The sequence below is a fragment of the Sciurus carolinensis genome, chromosome 5 (genome assembly GCF_902686445.1).
Source record: "Sciurus carolinensis chromosome 5, mSciCar1.2, whole genome shotgun sequence".
NCBI lineage: Eukaryota > Metazoa > Chordata > Mammalia > Rodentia > Sciuridae > Sciurus > Sciurus carolinensis.
Genome location: NC_062217.1, coordinates 54,430,496 through 54,457,426, shown reverse-complemented (window position 1 = coordinate 54,457,426; position 26,931 = coordinate 54,430,496). Strand labels below are relative to the sequence as shown.

At 35.8% G+C, this 26,931-nt stretch overlaps 1 protein-coding gene across 6 annotated transcripts in view; it reads left to right on the top strand.

The window, feature by feature from the left end:
* The window catches only part of Diaph3 (diaphanous related formin 3), a 545,588-nt gene that overhangs the window by 233,269 nt on the left and 285,388 nt on the right, over positions 1 to 26,931 (top strand). For all 6 annotated transcript variants that reach the window (XM_047553083.1, XM_047553081.1, XM_047553085.1 and 3 more), the window contains 3 exons: positions 6,593 to 6,697; positions 11,013 to 11,321; positions 12,092 to 12,206. In XM_047553083.1, the coding sequence (XP_047409039.1) occupies positions 6,593 to 6,697; positions 11,013 to 11,321; positions 12,092 to 12,206 (529 nt within the window). The remainder of the gene's footprint in view (positions 1 to 6,592; positions 6,698 to 11,012; positions 11,322 to 12,091; positions 12,207 to 26,931) is intronic.

Below are 26,931 nucleotides of genomic sequence, written 5' to 3'. Positions count from 1 at the left end.
TTTTCCCCTTATTTTTCTTCCATTTTTTTTGTTATCATCTGGTATGCTACTAAATTTATATATGTATATATGCATTAGCTGTTTCTCACTGCAGAGTAAACTTTGAGGTTATTTTTGCCCTATTCACTATTTCTGTACCAAGAACCATTTCTGACTTTGTGTAAGAACTAAAATATTTTTTGAATGAGAGAATGAATAGTTGAATAAAATGTTTAGAATTGGAATCATAAGATGAGTAAATCTTAAGAAATCATAGTTTAGACTCTTCAGACTGAAATTATATCTAAATTTTTAGAATGGTTTAATTTTTGTTTTGACTAAAGTTGCTTCATTATTAAGTTGAACTATATCAAGTTGCCATTTTCATACTTGAAAACTGTTGACTATTGTCAGCTTCATTAGTTTCAACCTAATAGTATTTCTGACTATCCATCCATTCCCTACTTTTCTCTAAAGTAGTGTTTTGACCTTTTATCTTTCTCTTGGCATGTACCCATTAGACTTTCTTGGTTGATTTCTTCACATTTAAGTATTCATTCTCATTTGAATTCTTGGGGCTGGTTTCTCGTGTCAGTAGAATAATAATAATTACCACAATTACTGCCACCATAGCCAAGCCACAGGAAATATTTATAAAGTGAACGTTTCCTATGTGTTAGCACCATCCCAAGGTGTGCACATTTTTTAATTGCAGGTCCTAACTATATAGTGAAAGAATTACACTTTTCCATAAACTTTGACAATCAAATACAACTTGCAAAGAATAGGTACCATTTCTTTCTTTAAAGAGTAACATATGAAAAACTGATTTTTTTTGATACCAGGGATTGAACCCAGGGGCGCTTAACCACTGAGCCACATCCTCAAACTTTTTTGTATTTTATTTAGAGACAGGGTCTTGGAAAGTTCCTTAGGGCCTTTCTAAATTGTTGAGGCTGGCCTTGAACCTGCAATCCACCTGCTTCAGCCTAGCTTCTAGGATTACAGGTGTGCTCCTCCGTGCCCCGCCACTGAAATTTTTTTGGCATGGAAAGTCCTATGGTATTGGGCTCACCAAATAGTTAATGAGCGGTTATTGTCCAGCCTTTTTGCCTCCGGTGTCACAGCTATGAAAATGATATTGTCATTGCCTTGAAATGACTTGGTGTATTGGGGGAAACAGATTAATGGATCACTTAATTAAATTAAGTCTACAAATTATTACTCTTAATTGATGTTCATGTTGTAGTGTCACTCTTCCCTCTGTGAGCCTTGTATTCTAGGCTCTGTAAGCCCTTTGACCCTTCATGGGAAGGTAGTAATAAACTTTCAAGTGCTAGAATTGAATACAGCCCAGATAGTGTGAATTTACTCTGGTTATCGTTTTCAGGTATATAGTGTATCTGAATTGAGCAATGTATTTCTCAAAGGATTTCTTTTAAATTACAAGGTTTAAATGTAATTCAAAGATCTTGTTCAAGGTTAGTTTTTTTTTTTTAAGTGAGAAATCATGTTTTAGGCATATTCAAAAAATGTTTGCTTTGTAAAAGATTTCTATTGCCATACCATTTTGTATATATCAGCAAAAACTTTGTTCTGATAGCTCTATAAGGACACATGTAAATACTTTGCTTTAGGCAGGAAGGAATCATCGTTGCTAGATACATTCTTTATTTTGGTGCATAAATTTGAAAAATGAAGACCAGAAATGTCAGATAGTATATAGAAAATATTGAATTATCCACCTTCTTGTACAGATGCACTAATACATTTACCCTAGGGAATGAAATTAAGCAGAACCTCAACCTTAACTGTGTTTCTTGACATTTTTGTGTGTAATTTTGTAAGTATAATATTGCTGTAGCAAATCTTTTTGGAGAAGAAAGCTATCATATCAGGTTTTATAAGGTGTGCTGTTAATGGAGACTCCTTTTATCCCCAGGGCTACTGTGATTTGACTATAGATATTACAAAAATGCTAAAGAAAGTTTGTATTTCATCTGATCCTTTTATAGGGGGGATATAGAAATTTATTTCTTTGGTAAGTAATACAGATACTTTTAGTATTGCCAAGTTGATTTAATACATTTTGATAGAGTGTACTAATTATGACTGATTGTTTTGATCATTTCCCCCCCTTTGGCCCCCTAAATAACCCTTTGACCTTTGGAATTTTAGACTAAACATAGAATAGTGTCCATATCGATATCGTCAAAAGGCTTCTTCATTCTTACATCATAAGCATTTTTAAAATTTTCTTGCAATGTAGCAATGAACTTTGTCTCAGTAATAAAACAGAGAAAAGAGAAAGCGACCACTCAATGATTTTTGATGTGGGAGGAGTGGTTAAATTTAATATATGTTATTGACACAGTCATTCAGCACATGAAAATTTGATGGGAGTTGGGTCATCACTTCATTCTACAAATAGTTATTGAGTTTAATCATAAATGTAAAGCATTTGAAAGGTGACGAATAGAATAGAAAAGTTTCTCACTTTTATGAGCTTCCATGTTGGAGAATATTATTGTGCATATGATGCTACATTTTAATAATTTTGTATGACAGCATGATAATTGGCTGAGGTAGAAAAATCCTATGTGACATGGGAGGCAATCGAAAGAATTTCTCATCTATTTTTGGGTGGTCAGGGAAGACTTACCTAAGAAGTGTTATCTAATGTGAGCCCTGAAGCACCAGTGTGAGGTAACAATTTGAGATATCCAAAGAATCAGTGAATGTAAATTTATTTTGAATTTCGTCTAGGTATTTTGAGCTTGACATATCTACAGTTTGGATATAGCTTCATTTTGTCCCTCTTACAGGTCATGTGTTAAAGGATCGTTCCCCAATGTGACACTGTTGGGAGCAGGAGGAATCATTAAGAGTTGGGGCCCAGTGGGAGGCCTTTAGGTCATTGGATAATAAGGTAGTTCGCTGTGCCACCCATTGAATCCTTGCCAGAGGAAGAGGACTGATATAAAAGGAGCCAGCCTGACTCCTCTGATCCTCCCTCTTCCTGGTTCCTCATATAATCACTTGCTTGCCCTGGCATACACTCCTACTACTGTTATCTGTGTCTTGAGGTGGTACAGCTCAAGGGTGCTCCTTGCAATAGAGCCTGCACAATGTCATTTGGACTTTGAATCTCCAAAACTATGAACTACATATTTTTCATGAGGAGCCCGCCAGTTATTTCTTTTATAATGATGCAAATCTGAATAGTGTAGTATATCGAACCAAAGTCCTCTTTCTTCTTCCTAAAAATGGCTTTTCTCCCTGCATTTTGTATACTTACCCTACCCCATGTTAACAACACTTTGTTTCCAATGTGAAAAATCACACATCTTAGATACACTCCTCTTACTTAGTTTCTTCTTTCAGTCAGATACACATACTTTTGGATTCTGTAGTCTCATTTTCTTTCCATTATCTTCTCCTCCAGCTCAATTCAGACAGGTTCTCAGTTCTTGCTTGGACAACTGCAATAGCCTCCAAACTAATTCACTGTGCCTGTAGCATTTTTCTTTTGGTTCATCTTCCGAAACACTGCTGCTGGTTGGGTTTTCCAAAGTGCAGATGGATAGCATACTTGACCTCACAACTTTCTGTGGTTTGTAGGACAAAAGAAATCTGGTTTATTGCAAAATTCCTTTCAACAATTTCATTCCTAAATAAATAAATTAATAAAATAGAATATTACAAAATTGAACTTGTGAAAAAAGGTTTCTTTCTATGTGTAACTCAGCTTCATCCCCACAGCTGGTTTTTATACCTTCTTTTGAGCCCCTGACAAAGGATTGCTTGTACTTCCTCTGTGCATTGCTATTCCCTCTGCTTGACATGCTAGCAGCACTACTCAGCAAACTCTTCAAGTTCTTCAAGCCTGGTTTTATATTTTATTCCACCAGGAATCACTCAGTGCCACTCAGTCTTTCTCTGACTTTATTGCTGTTACTTCTCATGGAGTTGGGGTGTTTGCTTTTACTCCACTAGAAGCATTGGCCATGTTCTGCTTAACACTCTTACTTCCAGCACCTAAACCTCTGAGAGAAATGTCCTAGGCACACTAGTAGGTATTTATTGTATAATGGGAAATAGGTTGGGGCCAGATCCCAGAGGGTACTTGGCTATTAATTTCATGATGATAATGAAGACACTAGAAGTTTTAGAGTAAAGAAGTCATATTATTTGAATCGTTATTTCCAAAGAATATTAATGTACAAACATCAAGGTTTGTAGAGGGAAGAAGTTAGGCTTGGTTTTGAAAAGTTTTTCTTTTTCTTTTTCTTTCTTTCTTTCTTTCTTTCTTTCTTTCTTTCTTTCTTTCTTTCTTTCTTTCTTTCTTTTTTCACTTGAACATTTTTCATTAAGCAGTTGAATTAGTAGTCTGGTATTTAGATGAGAAGATGTGCTGGTGATAAGGATTTGGAAGCCGTCAGTATATCAATGGTGATGTGGAAGAGACCATCTTATGAGAAATTGGAATGAGACAAGCAGAGGGATGAGGAAAAAGTTCTATACATTGCCAACCTGAAAGAAATTGGGAGGAGAAATCATAAATAGGAGGAGAAGCAGAACATGATCTTGTAGTGGAACATATAGAAAAGACGTTAGATATGGAGGTTTATTCTATTTGTAAATATTTATGCTTAGAGCAGATTTGCCCCTTAAAAGAGTATGGAATATTTCATAATCTATTTTGTTCAACATGGTAACCAGTGGTACTGTGTGTCTTTTTCATCCTTTAAAATGTCTAGTGTGACTGAGGACCCGAATTTTAAGTTTTATTTGATTTTTGTGAATTTATACTTAACCAATTGTGGCCAGTTGAAGTGCACAGCTGTGGAAATACAACTAAATGTGAGACTGTGATTTAAAATTTGGAAACTCACTGTTTTTAGAGGGAAAAAGTGATTGAGAAGTTGTAGTAGATACTGAAATGAATGAAGTTCCAACAACTTGGAAAAGTGAGAATGGGCAAAGAACACTGTAAAAATTGTCTTTGAAGCAAAAAAAAAAAAAGGAAGATTCTGTTGTAAGGGGTAAGATGAAGGACCAAAATACAGAGGGCCGAGAATGTAGCAGGGGTGTTGAGACAATTGATTTAGCTTGTCCATGTTAAAACCTAGAGTGGCAGGAGGTTTTGAATTGACCTCTGAGTGTGGCTGGGGTTGTAAATTGCTTACTTTAGGTTTTGGATTAGCACCTTTTCACTTACTTCATGGTAGGAGTGGTTTGGAGGAGCTGCAGTAGTAGTGGGAGTGATAATACCTTGTAAGGTTCTGGTGAGCTGAAGGACATTTGGGCAGTTTTCACCTGTTAGTTTCTGTGGTCTTCAGAGAACACAGGTTATGGTGTGACAATCCGTAACCTGCAATTTACTTTCCTGACTTGTAAATGGGAATTAAAATAATATTTCTTATTTCACAGTTTTGGTTATAAAACTTAAAAATGTCTCTTTCTGTTCTTAAAACTCTGGTGTGGAGGAGACTGGATGCTTATATGTGTGCATGGGGATACGTAGTATTTTGACCTTGTGCTCAGTTTTGCTGTGATCCTAAAAGACTGAAAAGCATTATCTAAACTTTAATTTTAGGGAGGTGGCATGGTTTCATCTCTGAGTGATTCAGACTTGGAAGGCAGACAATCTGACTTTTTTAGTCTCACATCTTTTACTAGCTGCAGACTAGTAACTACCTCTTTGTGTTAAGGGCAAAAAAAGATCCCTTTCTGAACTAAACACGAATAAAAGCCCTTTGTATACTGTTGAGTTCTATATTGTTATTTTACTTGTTGAGGTTTGACTGTATAAAGACTAGAGGCTACTTTTGTGAAGGAGTTGTCTCTTCTTATAATTATTTTCTTTTTTAAAAAAGAGCTAAATACTTGTTCTTGATTATCAGACCATACCCTATTTAAATTCAATTTTCTTAGGAGAGGTCTTCAATCCTGATGATGGCATAGTGGAGCTATTTGAATGCAAAATGGGAACTTGTGATGAGTAACTATATAAATTAGAAAACTCATTGGAATCCCCAAATTTTATTTTTTGCCCTCCTCCCTGAAGATACAGCACTAGATTAACTTGGCCATTAATCTCTCAAAGGTACTAGGAGATATGTTGTTATAAGAAAAAAGCAAGTAACTGATGTTTTTATGGAATGGAGTTGTTTTTTAATGAAATGTATTGAAGTGGAATGCTTTTAAATCATCTTGATAAACTTCAGATAAGTTTCAAATATAGGATTATAAAGGTGGGGGCAGTTAGGAATTCGATATAATGCTTTGCTCTCTTACTTTCACACAAAATCAGAATGATATTTAGGGACTTTTAGAAAAATGCCAAGGTCATAGATAACTATGAGCCCGTTTGCTCTGCTGAGAGAAGGTCATATACTGCATCTCTGTCTTCGTCTGCTCCCTTATGAATGAATGATTTTGCCTGGAATTGGAGAGACTTAGAGAAAGACTGTGGGTGACTAATCACAAAATCTACCACTCCTTTTATAAAACCAATTTAGAAATGTACGTTTTATTGGCAGATCATTAGAGTCTATTTTTATATGAAGAATAGTGCTTTTCATTTCCATCTTACTCTTTCTATTTTCAGTTTGAAAAAGAGTTTACTGACCACCAAGAAACTCAGGCTCAATTGCAGAAAAAAGAGGCAAAGATTAATGAGCTTCAGGTCGAACTACAAGCTTTCAGATCTCAGGTAAAATGCCATTCTGGGTGATTTTGCTATGTAAACCACACCTGGGGGACAAAGGTCATGTTTATATATATATATATATATATATATGTATGGCATCAAAATGTTTCAACTTGAATTGCACTTGTATGTTTTCATAGTATTGTTTATATGCATTTCTGTTCTATTTTTTAAAATTGCTTTTTGACTTTATTCTTACTCTGTATTGTTAGGAGTATGTAATCTTTTAGGAATTAACTTGCTTCCTTGTGTATCATTTGGGTTTTGTTTCTAAGGTCACACGTTTCCTAAGTAATGTTTCCTAACTAATTAAGCATAACGATTAAGAAATTCCTTTGCTCTTAGATTTGTCATTCATCACTGATCTTCATCCTTCTACAGGAAATTATTGCTCATGCTATTTATTTTTCAAAACCTTCAGCCTATGGGTACCTTGCAGTGAAAGATAACCTCTAGCTGAATGAGACTATTTTCTGATAATTTTTCAATTTCCAAAAGTAAACAGATTTAAAACATGACAAAAAAGAGAGCAAATCTGGATTATGAAGCAGATAGCTCACATACACGCTTTACACATAAAACATTAGATAGCAAGAAATACATCATCTGCATGCTTCATATGGATGAAAGCAAGGGGGTAGAATATTCAGAGCTAAATTTCTTCATGTACGTTTACATACAGGATGATGAGCAACTAATCGTAGTTCAGCTATTTTCCTTTCATCCTGATTTATGGTTATGAAAGAGTCTCAGACATACTGTTTCCTGAATTATTGGCCATTTTTGTTTTCTTTTAAATACTTAGTGAATAGTTTTGTTATAAAGGCTGTCTGAAGATACCTTTAAGAGATAGCAATCTGTTGGATTTTAACTTTTGTTAATAAAATTATTTACAGGAAAATCATTCTCATTGATATTTCTTTTTTTCTACATGGAAGAAGTATCACCTTTCACTGAATGTTTTTCCTCTTATGGCACTTATCTTTCATGTTTAAAAAAGATGTTTTCTGTGACTTGCAGGCAATGGCTGGGCTGAAACATTATGGTATTTTTCCTGTCCTTGGCTAATATAAAATTAATAATTTTCTTTTTAATTATCACAGTTGATAGATTACTTGCAAATCCATCCTGGAAAATTCTAGTTTATAAAAAAATGTATCTACTATCTTTGGATAAATTATGAATGGTACTTGATTTATTTTGAAACAAATCAAGGAATCTCCCTAGTTATATTATATGTAATGATGATCTGTATTTATGGTATCATAGGGAAGCCTGGAATTAAGAAATTTAATAATGGTCAACATATTCATTTTTTGAAAAACACTAGCAAATTCTTTCCTCAGTTGTTTGTACTTCTCTTGAAATGTGTCCCTTTGTCTTAAGACACTTCCTCTTCTCCTCCCCTCCCCTCCCCTCCCCTCCTTTCTTCTCCCCTCCTCTCCCTTCCCCTCCTCTCCTCTCCCCTCCTCTTCTCTCCCCTCTCTCTCATATTACTTAGATTGAACCCAGTGGTACTTTACCATTGAGCTACTTCCCCAGTTCCTTTTTTCATTTTGAGACAAGTTGTACTAAGCTACTGAGGTTGCCTTCAAACTTGTAAGCGCCTCCAGACTTAGCTTCTTGGTTTGCTGGGATTACAGGAGTGTGCCACTGTTGCCAGCCTAAGACCCTTCTCTTTAATCAAAGCTATGTTTACTCTGAAGATTATGAATACAGTATGTTCTGTTATCTGTGATTTCCTTCCTTTGTCCCATTAGTTGCTTAACTACCAAGCACTGTTAGGCACTGGGAATAATAGTTACGAGCACTGGGAATATAGTTACGAGCTGTGTTGTCACCATGTTAGTGTCTGACCTCCTGAGCCATATATTCTAATATATGATAAATATAGTCACTTCCCTCATGCAGTTTTTAATCTATCAATGAGATAATTGTTAATGATTCCTTAAATAATTTTTTTCACACCTTTTGGTGTCTGTGTGGTGCTGGAATTGAATCCAGGGCCTTGGGCATACTAGGCAAGCACTCTACCACTAAGTTATATCCCTGGATTTTTCTTAGATAGGGTCTATTTCTGAGATAGGGTTTCGCTAAGTTGCCAAAACTTTCTTGGCTTTTCCTCCTGGTTCAGCCTCCTGATTATTTCACACTTTTGATAAGAGGTATTGAGAAGAAGCATAGGGTGCTATGCTACCAGTGTAAAATGAGTGGCAAGATGAAACTTTCCTGAAGAAGGAATATGTTAACTTAGTCTGGAAAAGCTGGTAAAAGATGACCAAGTGAAAAGATTTTTCCAGGCAGAAAGAATAATCTACAAGGGCCCCTGAAATTAGTGTTATTAAGTTGGCACATACTATATATAATTAGAAGAAAGTTACTTAAAAGATCAATTTTTAGTGACCCAATCATGATATGCATTTAGACCCTACTAGAAATTTTAGACTATTTTAGGACATATGGAGAAGATTTGTGCAAAGGCATGATGTGGAAATACTATTTAGTATTTTTTTTTGTTAGTTTGTTTCTTCTTTTTTTTTTTTTCTTTTTTGTACTTATCACTTAAATGCATTTATTTATTCCATCGAATTCTATAGGCAAGCCTTTTCTCATCCTACATATCATTGTCATATTGTGAGCTAACATTTTCTTTCTTAGTTTGGGTTGTCATCTATAGACACCTGGTTTTCTTTGTTTTTTTTTTTATTTTTTTTTAGTTATACATGACAGTAGAGTTCATTTGGTAGAATTATACAAGGATGGGATACATCTTATTCTAATTAGGACTTCAGTCTTGTGAATGTACATGATGGTGAGATTCACTGTGGTGTGTTCATATATGTACACAGGAAATTTATGTCAGATTAATTCCTCTGTCTTTTGATATCCTATTCACTCTTCTTCTCTTCATTCCCCTTTGTCCAATCTACTGAACTTCTATTCTTCCTTTCCCTGTCTCCCTTATTGTGGGTTAGCTTCCACATATTAGAGAAAACATTCAACCTTTGGTTTCTTGGCATCAGCTTTTTCACTTAGTATGATTGTCCTCAGATCTGTCATTTACCAGCAAATGTCTTAAAGTCATTCTTCTTTGTGGCTGGGTAATACTCCATTGTGAATATATATCACAGTTTCTTTATCCATTCATCTGTCGAAAGGTACTTAGGTTGCCTCCATAACTTACTTAGCTATTGTGAATTTTGTAGCTATGAACATTGATGTGACTGTGTCACTGTACTATGCTGACTTTAAATTCTTTGGGTATATACTGAGGAATCAGATGACTGGTTGCAATGGTGGTTTCATTCTTAGTTTTTTGAGGAATCTCCATGCTGCTTTTCAGAGTGTCGTACCAATTTGCAGTCCCACCAGCAATGTATAGTGTACCCGTTCTCCTATATCCTCATCAACATTTATTGTTACTTGTATTCTTGATAATTGCCATTCTGGTTGGAGTGAGGTGAAATCTCAGTGTAGTTTTAATTTTGTATTTCTCTAATGACCAGAGCTGTTGACTATTGGTATTTCTTCTTTTGAGAAGTGTCAGTTCAGTACCTTTGCCCCTTTATTGATTGGATTATTTGTTTATTTTTTTTGGTGTTAAGCTTTTTGAGTTCTTTGTGTATCCTGGAAATTAACTCCTTATCTGAGATACTGACGGCAAAGATTTCCCATTCTGTAGGCTCTCTCTTCATGTTCTTGATTGTTTCTGTGAGAAGCTTTTTAGTTTGATATCATCCCATTTATTGATTTTTGATTTTACTTCTGGTGCTTTAGGAGTCTTGTTGAGAAAGTCAGTTCCTGAGCTGATATGTTGGAGTGTTGTGCCTACATTTTCTTCTAGTAGGTGCAGGGTTTTTGGTCTAATAACTAGATCTTTGATCCACTTTGAGCTGAATTTTTTACAGGATGAGAGATAGGGTTTAGTTTTCATTCTACCACAAAAGGATTTCTGGTTTTCCCAGGATCATTTCTTGAAAAGGCTATCTCTTTTCCATTTGTATGTTTTTGGCATCATGTAGACAGCTGATTTTCAAACCTATGACATCTCTATACCCATTTCCCCATTGGGCATTTCCCCCTGGGTAGCCATAACTGTCTTCAAATTGGGAATTATATTTCTGGCAATTACATTTTCTTGAGAACAAAATTACATAATTCTTAAATTAGAAATGAAATGTTCTTGGAATGTTGTTTTTTGGTTAAATCATACTAATAATTTTGGTTAAAAATGGTATCTTAATTTGGAGTGACGTATACTTTTATACATATTTGTAAACATGTTCTCAGTTGTTTCTCTTGTTACTTTTTCCTCTAGTTTGGCGTCTTGCCAGCTGATGTCAGTATTTCTTCACCACCTTCAAAAGAAGATGGAGCTAGCCACCCAGCACTTCCTGCTCCCCCTCCACTGCCCTCTTGTGGAGGGCTGCCACCTCCACCACCTCCTCCCCCGCCTCCCCCACTCCCAGGAATGCCCTTGCCATTTGGTGGTCCTGTGCCTCCACCTCCTCCTTTGGGCTTTTTTGGCGGACGAAACTCTCCTCCTCCACCAGCACTGCCATTTGGGTTGAAACCAAAGAAGGAATTTAAACCTGAAATCAGCATGAGAAGATTGAATTGGTTAAAGGTGAAACATATAAATGGAGGAATAACATACTTTCATCTAGATTAAAATTTAATTTTGGATTAACTAATATATACTTTCCAGTGGGAACACTAATCAAAGTGAAAATGAATAAAATGGTATTATTTTTATTTAAAAATTAGACATGTTGAGACAAAGCCCTATGCAGTGGACTAAGGTGTCCTGGTTCACAAATTTGATAAGAGTTGATGTTTCAATGAGATTTGATTTGTAATTAAATTGATAATTCACAATTATTGTGATAGAAACTTATATTTATGTAGAACTTTTCAAAAATACAAGTGTTACTGCTTTTAGGAAGTTATGTCTGTTGGTAGCTATTGGGAAAAATATTAGGTGTTGCCAGAAGCTGATATTTAGTCCACAGGAATTCAGAATCCTGCAGAAAGATAGTTTTATGGTTGCATAAATTGGGGAAATGCTTTATAATGAACATATCTTGCCCTTCAATAGTTGTAGTTCTGGTGAACATTAATAATGACTCTGAGAAATACAATTGAGAAGCAATAAACTTTATTTCATTCAACTGCAGTCCATACCTGTTTGATCATGGAAAGTTTTCCTTTCTCATCAGAACTTAAATCTTCTTTAGAATTTATATTTCATTGAATAGACTTTGGGGAAAAATCTTTCAGAGGTTACTTCATAAACAACTGTTGGCAGCTTTGGGACCCTGGTTTTATACATTGCAATTGGGCTGGGACAGGTGAAATCCTCAGCTGTTTGTGAATCAGTCTTCTCCCTGATTGCAGATCAGACCTCATGAAATGACTGAAAACTGTTTCTGGATAAAAGTGAATGAAAATAAATATGAAAATACGGATTTACTTTGTAAACTTGAGAATACATTTTGTTGCCAACAAAAAGGTAAGCTTGACATCTTGGTTATTTATTTATATTTAGAATTTTAACTGTCAATTTTCTTATGCCAACCTCTACAAACATTATTTTAGAAATCCTATCCCTTATATTTTTATAGTATGAATGATAATGATCTCATGATAATGACAATGATCTCTTTTAAACAAAAGCAAATTTTATTGAACATTATATTAAGATGAGCAATTTTTAAAATGCAAATGATTAATATAAATTTTCATTTAAAATTTTTTGTATAATAGTTGTTTTGAAGATGTTCTATTGGGGTAAATTAGAATTTTTGTTAAGGATATTTTCAGGGTCAATTTTAGCTTGAGAATTCCCTTTAGTCAGAGAAATAGAAGAAAGAAATGTCAGCCTTTCTCTAGTCAGAATTTTGCCACACTTAGTATTATAGCAACTGTTCCATAATTAATTGGTATAAACAAATGAGATAGATCAAATTTATTGTGTATTCAAAGTTGAATTGAAAGAGAAGTGTTTTACATTATTATGATCTTTTTCTTAAAAGCAAAGGACTTCATTTTGAAAATTGTTTTTTGATAGCCTAACCTGTGCAGTATGATTTAAAAAAAAAAAAATTGAGTTGTACTCTTGTCTGAAAATTGAATTTATTTTATCCAGTCTCCCATGGGCCTGCCACTTAAATTCAATGGCTGATATTCACATACATTATTAAGTTAATTTTTATGTGTATGTAAAACTAATACTTTAGGTTTGTAGCACAAGGCATTTTAGATCAATTATTACCTTTTAAGTTTTGAAAAGAACCTTTTTCACTCTAGCCCTGTGCCACCTATGTTCCTAGTCTCATTGAACTCAGAGCTGGCAGGGGGAGATTGTGCTGGGAGGATGCAGGTGGGAGGCCTGGGTATAGAGGGAGGAATTGACTTGTTAAAATGCCATGCTAGAGATGCCCCAAGTACCCAATTTAAATTGATCATCACAGCAACCCAAGGATATTGGCAGATACCTTAAAAATTTGTTTTCCTTTGAAATGTTTTTAAAAGTTCATTGTAAATTAGAAATTCTTTCTAAGAGATTATTATAAAATAAAGTAACTTTCTAGAATTTGTGGTACTTCAAAAACCTTTACCAGATATTTCTGTGAGGAACATTTGTCTTGACTAAAACATTAAACATAAAATATTGTGGTCTTTGCAAATGGAGAATTCTCAGCAAGCTCACCATGGGAAAACTTGTGAAGTAAGCAGATCTTAATTTTACCTTTTGATTATGGAGAATCAAAATTTTCCTTGAATAAGATTAGTGCACTCTTCAAGGCAATCAAGCAAAGTATATGGCAGTTAAAATGTGTATTTACATGTAAAACACTTCAGAATTTCAGATTTCATAATCTGGAATTGATTAGTTTTCTCTGTGCTTTGCTAGTAGGTGCAAATGGTGGTACCTAAAAGCTATTTAAGTAATGCTGCCATCCATCTACTCTTTCTTTTTTCCCCTCTTTACTCTGATTACTTTCTTAATTAATGAGGCTCAAAAGGGAAACTTGTTAGCATGTCTTTAATTTAACTGTAGTGTTAGCCCTAAATGAAATAATTGGACCTTTAAAAAATTCTTAAGTCATCTAACTTTAGCCTTGGGATTCAAGGTTAAAAAAAAGATGTATTTGCTCAGTCTAATACTAGTTGTACAGATTGAGATGAGAAATGATGATCATTTCTTTCCTCTTTGGCCTCCCAGTGTCGTTGTTCATTCTGAACCCTTGACTGGAATCTCTGTTATTTGAGTCAGAAGCAGGCAGGGGACCAAGCATCTTTTGTCTCATTTTGTCTCAGCTCAAATGGAGATTTCCCTTTTGTGTGTGTGTGCATGTGTGTATGTCCATGGATGATATTTTCAGGGTTAACAGAAAAGGTGTGATCGTAAGCAATGCCAACATTTCATGATGCCAACTAGAGGTGGATTGTGAAAGTACCTCAAGGAATAAATTCTAGAAAGCATTATATTAGGAGTTCTAAGTATACTTTTTGGCATTACTGGTAAAGTATTAATTGGAAAAGGCCAATCATTGCTGCTTTTATTGTGTATTATAGCTAGGAAAAGATAAGAAAGGAAGGGAAAGAGAGATGTTCAAAAAGCTTAGGATAGCCTGTGGACTGGTGGAATGGACAGGCTGCTGCTCCTTGAAGTCTCTTTAGTTATGTGTGGCTTCTGAGGCCTACATCTCAATATTTGCCTATCCCCCTGACTCCAAAGATTTGAATACATTTTATACTTTCTGAAGAATTCAGAATTAATCCTGACTACTTACACATTATTCATTCCAAGGTGAAAATCCAGTTGCTTCTCTACTCCTTGGTGTGCAAGGGGAGTGGAGAGGCATTGGCTGTTGACTGATTTTAATCATTGTTCTGCCTGTGAACTAGGCAGGGGAGGGACAAGAATTCAGATTAATAAAGAATATGAAATGTTTTAGGGAAATGATGCATTTCCATTTTTTATTGCAATGATTCTGTACTAAATAAGAACTAGGATTTCTCTGATGACAAAGGTGGACATTCTGCTTGGTGCAGTGGCACATGCCTGTAATCCTGGTGGTTCGAGAGGCTGAGACGGGAGGATTGCAAGTTCAAAGCCAACCTCAGCAAGGGTGAGGCACTGAGCAACACTAAATAAAATGCACAATAGGGCTGGGGATGTGGCTAAGTGATCGAGTACCCCTGAGTTTAATCCCCAGCACCTCAAAAAAAAAGATATCATCTAAAATGATAGATGCCAAACCTGTATGCTGTTTAATCACTTGAAATGGATTATGAGAACAAAGGAACTGAATCCAGGCCTTAAACTAGAACTTTTTTTCTCACCTATCCTTTATTTATTTATTTTTTCATCAGTAAATTTAATTTTTTTCCCCCATTACGGTAGATGGTACTTTAGGTTTCCAGAACATTTATGTTCAGATCACTGGGGTTTATAGGTCTAATATCCGGAGAGTTGGAAAAGAAGGAGGAATTAATACCTACAGCCCATGTGGTGTCCCAGTCCTGGAGCTGTGTCTTTTGTGTTACCTTGTTTAGTCTTTACCACATCTCAGCTGATATCTTTTCTCCTTATCTTCTGATTACAAAACAATTTTTATTTTCCAAGTGTCATCTTTTCTCACCTTCCTATAGATATAGCAAGATATTTTATTAAGAATAAGGACATTTTCTCCTAATTCCTATTGCCCTTTATTTTATTTATTTATACACACACACATATACTTATACACACACACACACATACACACACATCCCATACTTTTTTCTCCCCCTCAGTTAGATCTTACTTTGTTTCTTAATCTGCGTGAGACCATTTATAATGTTGTAGAGGGAAAGTGCCTTCTGTCATACATTAGGACGTACAGCCTTTTCCTAAAAGCCTTTTCCTTTTTCTACATTTTTTTCCTGCAATTCTGTTGTATCATTGTTTCATACTTGATTTTGCTGTTGAGTATGGTTTTCGTCTCTCTTTTCTAAGTTTCTGAGATACATGTTAGCTTTCCATATTTGAAATTCCTCTGAAAATACATATGAGCATTTTTTAATTTTATTTTTTGGTACTGGGGATTGAACCTAGAGGTGCTATACCACTGAGCAACATCCCCAGCCCTTTTAATTATTTAGACCATGTCTCTCAAAATTGCTGAGAGTGATTCTCCTGCTTCTGCTTGAGCTTACAGAATTGCTGGGATTACAGGCATCTGCCACTGCACTTGGCATATATAGGCATTTTTCCATATTACCATTTTTGTTTTATTCTTTCCTTTCTTCTGTTATTCCATTTGATTGCCACTATTTCAGTTGACAAGTGTATATTGCACATTCACTTGGCCTTGAGTTAAGGACTGGGAGCATGGGAGTGAATAAGGGAATCATCTTTCTTCTATTGCTTGTAGAGTTTTTGAAAATCTTAGTCAAGCTCTCAGTTGAAGCATAAGAATGGGTTGGAACACGAAACAACAAATACTGATTTTTATTTTAGAAGAGACTGCCATATTTTACGATCTTTGGCTTCTGTTGAGACTTAACAAGGTTATAAAAGAACATTGTTTATATATCTCTCTGAAATTTAATCACAATATTCATATATTGAACATTTGGTATCATCAAAATAGTGCTAATGACCTGTGTATGTTTTACCAGATTGGAAGCATCTGTTGGTTAATTTTAACAGGCTGTTGGAAAATAGATTGAAGTATACTAACAGGTTATTGGTGTTGGATTTGTCAACTAAAATTAATATTAATTACTTTCATTATTCACAAACTGTTAACTTAATAGGGATTAAAGGACTTTCTGGAAGTATATGAATAGTCTAATTCAGTTAGACTGATTTAATATGAAAATCTGGTTCCACAATTGTTAGCTTTTTGAAGTAATCACATTTTATAACAGGTGCATCATATTATCAGATTGGGCCAATAAAGTGGTTTATAAATAATTTCTTACCTGAATAGTTATGGCATATGGAAACAGTTAATGGATTATGCACTTAAAAACAAATCAAGCTTAGATTTCTGACATCATAGTTTAGTGGACAAAGCTTTGAGCTAGGAAGTGATAAACCACAGATTATCCCAATGACTTGGCTGTGTTCAAGATGTCATTTTGTTTTTGAAACACAATTTATTCCTTTTATACACACAAGTGTATAAAAAGTTCTATGCTACCTCACCAAGCCTAAAATAAGATGAGCAGTACAATTTATAATTGAGAAATATGGATGTGGATCTTATACATCCTGAAGTTATCTGAAAAGAACATTTGATGAATAGTAATTTAGAAAGATTGGAGAAGAAGAAAATGGGTAATTAAGTATTCTTTAGGAATGTACCACTTGGTTCTTGTCTGTGGCTAAATCTCAAAAGAACTGAAGACACAAGTAATTATGAGATGCGTTGAGAGTACCTTATCCCATTAGAATATATCCCATTGATACCAGGTACAGTGTATTCTGTGTTGCATTGCTGAAGAAATAGAAATTTATTCTTAAATCCTCATAGAATTAGATTCATAAGAGGCTCAATGAAGTGACTTTATTTTGTCTGGATCCACAATAGACTCTCAAATGCTTGGGACCACAAAACACTTTGGCTACATGCTTAGTTGTATAGCATATTTATGATGTATACTAATAGAAATTTTATAGATTCATGAATATAGATGCATTTTTTGGACACTGCCTACATGCTGACAAATGGGGAGATTTGGGTGTGTGTGTCTTGGTCATGTGTATGAATAAAAACAGCCTTTTTTTCCCCTCCTCCTTTCCCTTGCAATAAAGAATAGTACTATTGTAGGGGATTTGAATGGAGTCACTTGTCTAGTTGTGGACTGGGGAGCATTGCCTCATTTCCATAAAAATTCACTTTGTATTTTAATTCTGGTAGCAGTTTTCAGGCCTATCTATAGCTATCAAGCCTAACAAATTATAAAACTTTTACCTTTGTTACTGTACACCTTTCTCTCAGGATTTCTCTTCCCCATTTAACATGGGCATCTCTTATTGACTATGATTTCTTGAAGTACATATTCCCCTGGCAGGCAGTTCTTTGCTTCATCTGTCTCATCTCATGGTTTGTCACTCAGGATTTCTACTTAAAATTGGCGTACATTGGGGTGAGCCCAAATTACAATGTCTATTATCAAGAATGCAAGCAACAATAGGTGTTGGCAAGGATATGGGGAAAAGACACACTTGAACATTGCTGGTGGGGTTGTAAATTGGCGTAGCCTCTCTGGAAAGCAGTATGGAGATTCCTAAGAAAACATGGAATGGAACCACCATTTGACCCAGCTATCCCACTTCTTGGCTTATACCCAAAGGACTTAAAATTAGCATACTACAGTAATGCAGCCATATCAATGTTTATAGCAGCTTAATTAACAATAGCTAGATTGTGGAACCAACCTAGATGCCTTTCAATTGATGAATGAATAAAGAAACTGTGGTATATATACACAGTGGAATATTATTCAGCCGTTAAGAAACATAAAATTATGACATTTGCTGGTAAATGAATGGAGTTGGAGAATATCATGCTAAGTGAAATAAGCCAAGACCAAAAAACCAAAGGCTGAATGATTTCTCTGGTAAGTGGATGATGATACATAATGGGGGGGGGGTCAGGGAAGAATACAGGAAGAATAGATTATGTAGAGGGAAATGAAGAATGGGGAGGGGGTGGGGGAAGGAAAGATAATAGAATGAGACAAACATCATTACCCTATGTACATGTATGATTGTGCACATGGTATGATTCTACTTTGTGTACAACCAGAGAAACGATAGTTGTACCCCATTTGTGTACAATGAATTAAAATAAAAAAATTAAAAAAAAACCTAAAAAATTGTTATACATTATTACTCACTTGAAAAAAATAAATGAAGCTCATTCTTCTGAATGTACTCTTTCCCCCCAACCCCACAGTTTGGAACAGATAAAGTCCCCTGGAGTTTGCAATGTAAGTTGATCTTGTACTTCAAGCATGGGAAGTGGGTGGGGCACTGTAGGGCACTCAAAAGTAGGTGCAGTGGACTTCTAGTTGGCTTGTATGTTATATAGGAATTTGATATTAAATAGTATAGCAAATCCTTTTGTAACAGAAACAAACTTTCAGGATAAAGTAACTTTATTTTAATGTGTTTTATAAATTCAAGTTTATAAAATACATAAATTAACTTTTGAGATGGTTGAATGTTCCTGTGTTTCAATAAGCTGAGTCTTTGGTGGGAAAGGTTAAGGACGTTAAGTTAGCTTTTCTGATTTGTGCCCTGGTAGAAGGGAGCTGAATGTCAGGGACCTGGGCTTGGCTGCTGCCTATTCAAATGTATGTGGCTTTTCTTTTGATAATTCAAGAGACCTATCCTGGAATATTTCGTGTAACTTAGGATAATATTTTAAGGCAGTTTCAGCACCAGCCTAATCCTTTTTTTTGGGTAAGATCTTTCTATGTAGCCCAGGCTGGCCTTGAGCTCCTAGCCTCATGTTACCTTCTTGCCTCATACTCCTGAGTAGCTGGGACTATGGGCATGTGCCACCTTTTTAGCTCCAACCTATCCAGTTTTGGATCTTGCTTTAATAGTATACTATAATGCATTTGACAATGAAAGTATATATGAGATCAGGGCAAAACATGAAACTCCTTCATTAGACAATAATACAAGAACAGTAATGACAGCATATTTTTTTGAACTTTTAAAACATTTACTTCATTTATATTGTTTTATTTGTTCCCCAAAACAATTCTGGGAAAGAACCAAGGCAAATGTTAGATACATTTTGTACAGAAGAAAAAGTTATGTTCAAGTGAAGTTCAGCTAAAAAGAGCAGCCAGTCTGAACGGAATACAGATCTGAGTCAAAAGCCATTGCTCTTTCTGCTGTGGCACACTGCTTCTCTGATTAAAAGAAATCCTATTATGTTTTATTTAAAGTGTTCTTCTTTGATTTAAAATAATTTTCCTCTCATCTCCTGCCACCTTACCACTGCCCCACAGCAGTTCACCCTCATCCCACAATTTATATTAAAGGCTTTAAAAACTTGCCATTTTTTATTAAGACCATCTTTCATCATTTGGTACCTCTATTCAGTTCTGTAAGTATTTGAGCTGTAAATACTAACACCATGCTGTGGAGTGTACATGAGAAGTGAGGGACTCTGTGGAGTCCACCGTGCAAGTATGTAACCCTGGCTTTATAGCTGTAGTTTTTTCCTCTATAAAATGGGGGACATAATGCCCATCTCATGGGGTTATTGTGAAGAGTATATAATGAATATTACAAAGCATCCTTTGTAGTGCCCACCTCATTGTGTTACTGAGGAAATGTTAAATTGTTTTGAGAATATGCAGGCCATCCTGCCCTCTCACCCTTTTCCTCTTCCTCAGCTTCTGGTAATAAACATTCTACTTTAAACAAAATGTTTGAAATAAACATTTTTAGATGAGCTTTTTTAAGAGTGAGATCATTTTCTACTTGTCTTTCTGCGCCTAATTTCTTTCACTTAACATTATCATTTCCAGTTCCATTAATGTTGCCACAAATGCCAGAATTTCATTTTTTTTCTTCCTGTGCCTGAGTAGCATTCCATTTTATTGAATCATCAGCTGATGAATATTCATGTAGTTTCCTTTTCTTAGTTAGTGTGACTAGTGCAAAATGAACATACGAAGATAGATATTTCTTCCATATACGAATTTCATTTCTTTTGACTGTATGCCTGGTGGGGAATGCTGGATTATATGCAATTTTTATTTTTAATTTTTTTTAAGGCCCTCCATGCTGATTCCTATAATGGTATATCAATTTATGTTCTTACCAACACTGTGAATGGGGTCACTTTTCTCCAAATTCTTGCCAGCACTTGTCTTTTATCTTTTTCATAATAGCCATTTGTACTAGAGTGAATTATACTTAATTGTGCTTTGTCTTATATTGATCAATGATGTGGAAGCATATTTTGGTCATTTGTATGTCGTCTTTTGAGAACTGTCTATTTAGGTCTATTGCCCATTTTAAAATCAGGTATTTGTTTTTTTTTTAATTTTTGTTATTGAACTTTTGAAGTTTCTTATATTCTATATTTTAACCCCCTTTCAGATGTATCATTTGTACATATTTTTATCCCATTCTTTAGGTTGTTTCTTCATTCTGGTGATTGTTTCCTTAGCTCTTGCAGATTTTTTTCCTTTGGTGTAATCCCATTTGTGTATTTTTGTTTTGGTTTCCTGTTCTTTTGAATTCTTCAGAAATGCCTTGCCTATTCCAGTGACCTGAAGTGTTTCCCCTGTGTTTTATTCTAGTAATTTCACAGTTTAATCCATTTAGAGTTGTTTTTTTTTTAACTGGTGAGAGATAGGGATCTAATTTGATTCTTTTGAGTGTGAATACACATTTTTTTAAAACACCATTTAATGAAGAAATTGTCCTTTTCCCCAGACCTTTCTTGGCAGTAGTCAAAAATTCAGTTGACTGCAGATGTGTGGGTTTATTTCTAGGTTCTCATTTTGCTCCATTGGTGTGTTTGTTTTTATGCCAGTATATCCAGTGAAACAATTTTTTTGACCTATGTTTAGCTATAACCCTGCTTCCATTTATGCTTTCTAAACCACAAAACTACTGTGCTAACTGACCTTTTAAAAGAGGCACTTTTGAAGCTTAATGTAACACTCATCCATTCCATTAACTTTAGAAAGTAATAGTAGATTCTCCTGTACATCTTGTTCCTTTCATTTTCAGATATCTTATTGAATGCTTTATTAAGTTTCTTAAGGAAGAGATTTGTTAAAGCAGCAATAAATATAAATATGTATTACCCCCCCCCCCCTTTATTTTCTTATTCAATGATTTTTTTTTTTTCCAGCTTATGAGTCATTGATGGATTTGGGGCCTAGTGATTTTTGTAGGTTTATGAGATTTAAATCTGTAGTTTTTTGCTTTGCTTTTCTTGGTGTGATTTAATTCTAGAACATTGAGCTGATGGCTTCAAAGTGATTTCTGAAAAGCTCATTGAGTCCTTTATAAAACCTTACTGGTACTTTTTAATAATTCATTATTATTTTGACAGTTATTTATAGTCTCAAAGATTAGTGAGGATGGTATGGATGGCTTAATGTAATTATGGAACTGGGATGCATTAAGGCATTAGGAACCTTTAGTTGGTAGGCAAATAGGAGTGCCAAATAAAGCTTATAGGCTAAATTCTCCCCAGGGTTTGCAGGAAGGGTGATAACTGTTAATTTTCTTAGTTTCATAGAGTGCTGGCAGAAGGTTCAGAGCAGTGATAATTTTTCCAGAATAGATTGCTCTTTTTTTACTTCCTCTAACTGTGTCTTGTAAGGTAAGAGAAATTAGTTGGATGAACTATATAAAATTGTTGTAATTCTCTTTTTCATGTATTGGGAGACTTCATATGTTTCTAAACAAATTAAGGAAATACATAAAGAAAAATGTCTTTAGTTAGTAGCTAAGTTGAGAATGAGTGTTAGTATTTCTACTACTTTCTTCTGTTTCCCTATTAGCTTGTCAAATAGTTGAAAACGAGGACAAAGCTCTTCAGAAAATAGAACTTACTGCTCCCAAAACTATCAGTAGAAAATGACCTTGGAATTTTACATGCTGCTTTTGTGTATATTAATCTTTTCCTGCAGGGAACCATTAAAGCCTGGAAGTCATGTGGTTGGTGGTCCCAGAGTTTGTTAATTTGACATCTCAGTGACATTAGGACTCTGGGTTGGCTTCTGGTCCATTTTCTTAGCTTTCCTTCCAGTTTTCACACAGTATATCTGGCAGAGAAAGGGGAAATTGTGCTCATAAATGGGTCTTTGTTTTATTTTTCTACTACTTTTATAACAAACTATCATGGATTTAATAGCTTTAAAAAATCCCTACATTTATCTTCCCATTTTGTAGTTTTAAAGTCCAACATGGTTCTCATGACTACAGTCAAGGCATCAGCATAGTTGTGTTCGTGTCTTGAGACTTTAAGGAAGAATCTGCTTCCATGCCTTTTCTATTTTTAGAGGCCACCTCTGTCCCTCAACTGTGGTACCCATTCTGTATCTTCAAAGAAGCCAGCAATGGTGATAGTGGGGAACATTCTCATGTTAAGTCTCCCTCACTTGGTTTCAGTGGTGACATCTCTGTATGTGACCTAGCTTTGGAAAGGTACTTTTAGTGCCCAGGTGATTAAATTGGCCCACTTGGACAATCCAATCTACCCTCCTCCCACAGACTCCTTAATGTTAGTTCCAGCTGCCAAGTTCCTTTTTCCATATAAGATAAAATATCCACTTGTTCCAGGGATTAGGACATGTATGTCTTTAGCAGAGGAAGTAGAGGCTAAGACTATGCCATACAATTGCAATGTTTTATAGGTGCTTGGCCCTGTTATTATCACTTAATTAACATTGTATCTTTTTCTTTTAGCCCTGGATTCCTTTTACAGAAATGCCATCTTAAGACTCTTGGGGTACTGTGACTCAACTTTTTTTCTGTTCAATAAATGTATAGAGGTTTGGTTAATTTTCAATTACATTAACATGTTTTTGTTACAATATTTAAGTTGCCTTTCTGGATTTGTAGGGAAAATCCTTAGGTTGTTGATGGGCTTTTATTTTATTTACTTATTACTATGTGGTGCTGAGAATTGAATCCAGTGTCTTATCCATGCTAGGCAAGTACTCTACCACTGAGCCACAACTCCAGTGTCCCCTTTTTATTCTTATATTTATCTAATGTGCAACAGGTATCATAGTTGGCTGTATATTATTCAGTTCGTAATGTATGGTACTATTTTCATTGGAGGGGATTATTATGTTTTTGTGTATGTGTATATTTTACATTTTTCTTTTTAACTTAGAAATATCCTTTTTAAAACCTAGGGTAAAGAGCCATTGGCATATGTAACATTTTTTGTGACTATTACTTGCTATTATTTCTTTTAAGGATGAAAGAGAATCTAATACTAATTAGGAAAAAGAAATATTTTATATGTTATCACTTGTTGGACAATATCAGTTACTATATTGCCTGTTAATAATCTAAATTTTCTTATTTTAAAATTCAGTAATATTTTGGAATAGATATTGTTATCCTTGTCCTATGATGTTTCACAACATGTTTTTATCTGAATATTTATGATAGGGACATTGGGAACAGGGGACCTCTTTTCCTGGTCTAAGTATTACTCAAATCTAATGAGCATCTACAAATGGATATAAATATATAATTTCATTACCACCTGCAAAAAGTTATTATAATCGCATACTTCAATGGATAATTTAAAATACAATATATAAAAGTTTATTTTAATTGGAAAAAATTTCATCACTAAGGGAAAAATCACATTTATCAAAAGATCTAATGCCAGGTTTTCAAGATGGCGGACTAGAGGGTGGCTGCATTTCATGTTGCTCCAGGACTCAGGATTCAAAAGAGGAGATAGTGAGTGACTTGGGACCAACTCAAAGCCGCCGGCTGAGTCTCTCCCGCTGGGGAGGTGTCCCGGATGGGGTGGTAGCCCCAGAACGCAGGGAACTTTGTGAAGTAGAGTTGCTCGGCAAGACGCCCCTCCCCCCGCTGCAGCGGTAAACACGGACAGCGGGGAACTTTGCAGAGGAGGCCGCGCAGCACACCGCTTGGTTTTGGAGCAATCTGCCGGGACTCCGGCGGCTGCCAGAGGAAGAGCTGGGCGGCGAGATGTTTGGACTCAGCAACCTCCTGAACAACGGGGGGAGGCTGTCCTGAGGAGGTGGAGGTGCGCAGTGAGTTGCTTGGTCTCCAAGCGCCCACACAGAACACCGGGTGGCTGCCTGGAGGAAGAGGCAAGCGGTGGGTAACTGGGGCTCGGAGCATCTGTACAAGGCTCCAAGTGGCTGCTCAGAGGAGGGGTTGCATAGCCAGGCGATTAGGTGCAAAGCACGGTCTGGGGACCTAGGTGCCTTCTGTTGAAAGAGCTACACAGAGACAAGCTGAGGGGTGGAGCAAAGGTTCCAGGACTTCGGGCAGCTTCTCTGAGGAGGGGCAACCTAAGGAGACTCGTCTGCGAAGGGCAGCGCTCCCAGGCCCAGGAGGTAGGTCCGGCCCCTGGGAAGGCTGCCCTGCCCAGGCGGTAGTTGTGGACTGAGGCGAACCTCTAAGAGGGGAACTGACCAGCGAGACCTCCCCACCGGGTGAGTCTTCCCTGCCGGGTGAGGTTTTCCCACAAGGACGGTAAAACCAGAGACACAGGCACAAACAGGCCTTGCCTCAGCCCGCAGCCTAGTTCCCCTTTGGATGACCATTGGTCAACAAGTAGAGGTACCTCTGCCCACTAGCAGGGAATATACCCCACCTGAAGACCACCACCCCTAGAGAGGCAGTTTCCTTGGGGAGCACCACAGTATCAACTTCCTCTAAGACTTCAGGCTACTGAAGGATAAGAGGGGATACACTAGCAATCTTCAGGGACATTATAAGTCAATAGAGGAAATCTGCAACATCTCAGCAGTTCAATGATACCTGAACGAAATGAGAAAACAAGGGAAGAAAATGCCTCAAACAAATCTGGATGTTATATCAATAAAATCCAATGACAGCATGGCAGAAGAAATGTCAGAAAGGGAGTTCAGAATGTACATAATTAACATGATAAGGGAATCAAACGATGAAATGAAAGAGCAAATGCAGGCATTGAATGAACGCACCAATCGACAGTTAAAAGAGTAAATACAGGAAGCAAAAGACCATTTCAATAAAGAGTTAGAGATATTAAAAAAAAAAACAAACAGAAATCCTTGAAATGAAGGAAACAATAAACCAAATTAAGAACTCCATAGAAAGCACAACCAATAGGATAGAACACCTGGAAGACAGAACCTCAGATATTGAAGACAAAATATTTAACCTTGAAAACAAAGTCGAACAAACAGAGAAGATGGTAAGAAATCATGAACAGAATCTCCAAGAACTATGGGATATCATGAAGAGGCCAAATTTGAGAATTATTGGGATTAAGGAAGGCTTAGAGAAACAAACCAAAGGAATGAACAATCCATTCAATGAAATAATATCAGAAAATTTCCCAAATCTGAAGAATGAAATGGAAAATCAAGTTCAAGAGGCTTATAGGACTCCAAATACACAAAATTACAATAGACCCACACCAAGGCACATCATAATAAAAATACCTAACATACAAAATAAAGACAGAATTTTAAAGGCTGTGAGAGAAAAGAACCAAATTACATTCAGGGGGAAACCAATACGGATATCAGCAGATTTTTCAATACAGACCCTAAAAGCTAGAAGGGCCTGGAATAACATTTTACAAGCCCTAAAAGAAAATGGATGCCAACCAAGAATCTTATACCCAGCAAAACTTACCTTCAGATTTGACGATGAAATAAAATCATTCCATGATAAACAAAAGCTAAAAGAATATACAAAAAGAAAGCCAGCATTACAGAACATTCTCAGCAAAATATTCCATGAGGAAGAGATGAAAAACAAAGAAGCAAATCAGCAAAGGGAGGAGCTATCCTAAAGGAACTCTCAAATAAAGAGGAACCAAGTCGTGTCAAAAATAAACAAATAAATGAATAAAATGAGTCAAATGACTGGGAATACAAATCATATCTCAATAATAACCCTGAATGTTAATGGCCTGAATTCATCAATCAAAAGACATAGACTGGCAGATTGGATAAAAAAGAAAGATCCAACAATATATTGCCTGCAAGAGACTCATCTCATAGAAAGAGATACCCAAAGACTAAAGGTGAAAGGATGGGAAAAAACATACCATGCACATGGTCTCAGCAAAAAAGCTGGGGTATCCATCCTCATTTCAGATAATGTGGACTTCAAGCCAATGTTAGTCAGAAGGGATAAAGAAGGACATTTCATAATGCTTAAGGGAACCATAAATCAGCAAGACAGAACAATCATAAATATCTGTGCCCCAAACAGTGGCTCACCCATGTATGTCAAACAAATCCTTCTCAATCTCAGAAACCAAATAGACCATAATACAATAATACTAGGTGATTTTAACACGCCTCTCTCACCGCTGAACAGATCTTCCAAACAAAAATTGAACAAAGAAACCATAGAACTCAATAACACAATCAATAATTTAGACTTAACAGACATTTATGGAATATACCATCCAACGAAGAGTGAATACACTTTCTTCTCAGCAGCACATGGATCCTTCTCTAAAATA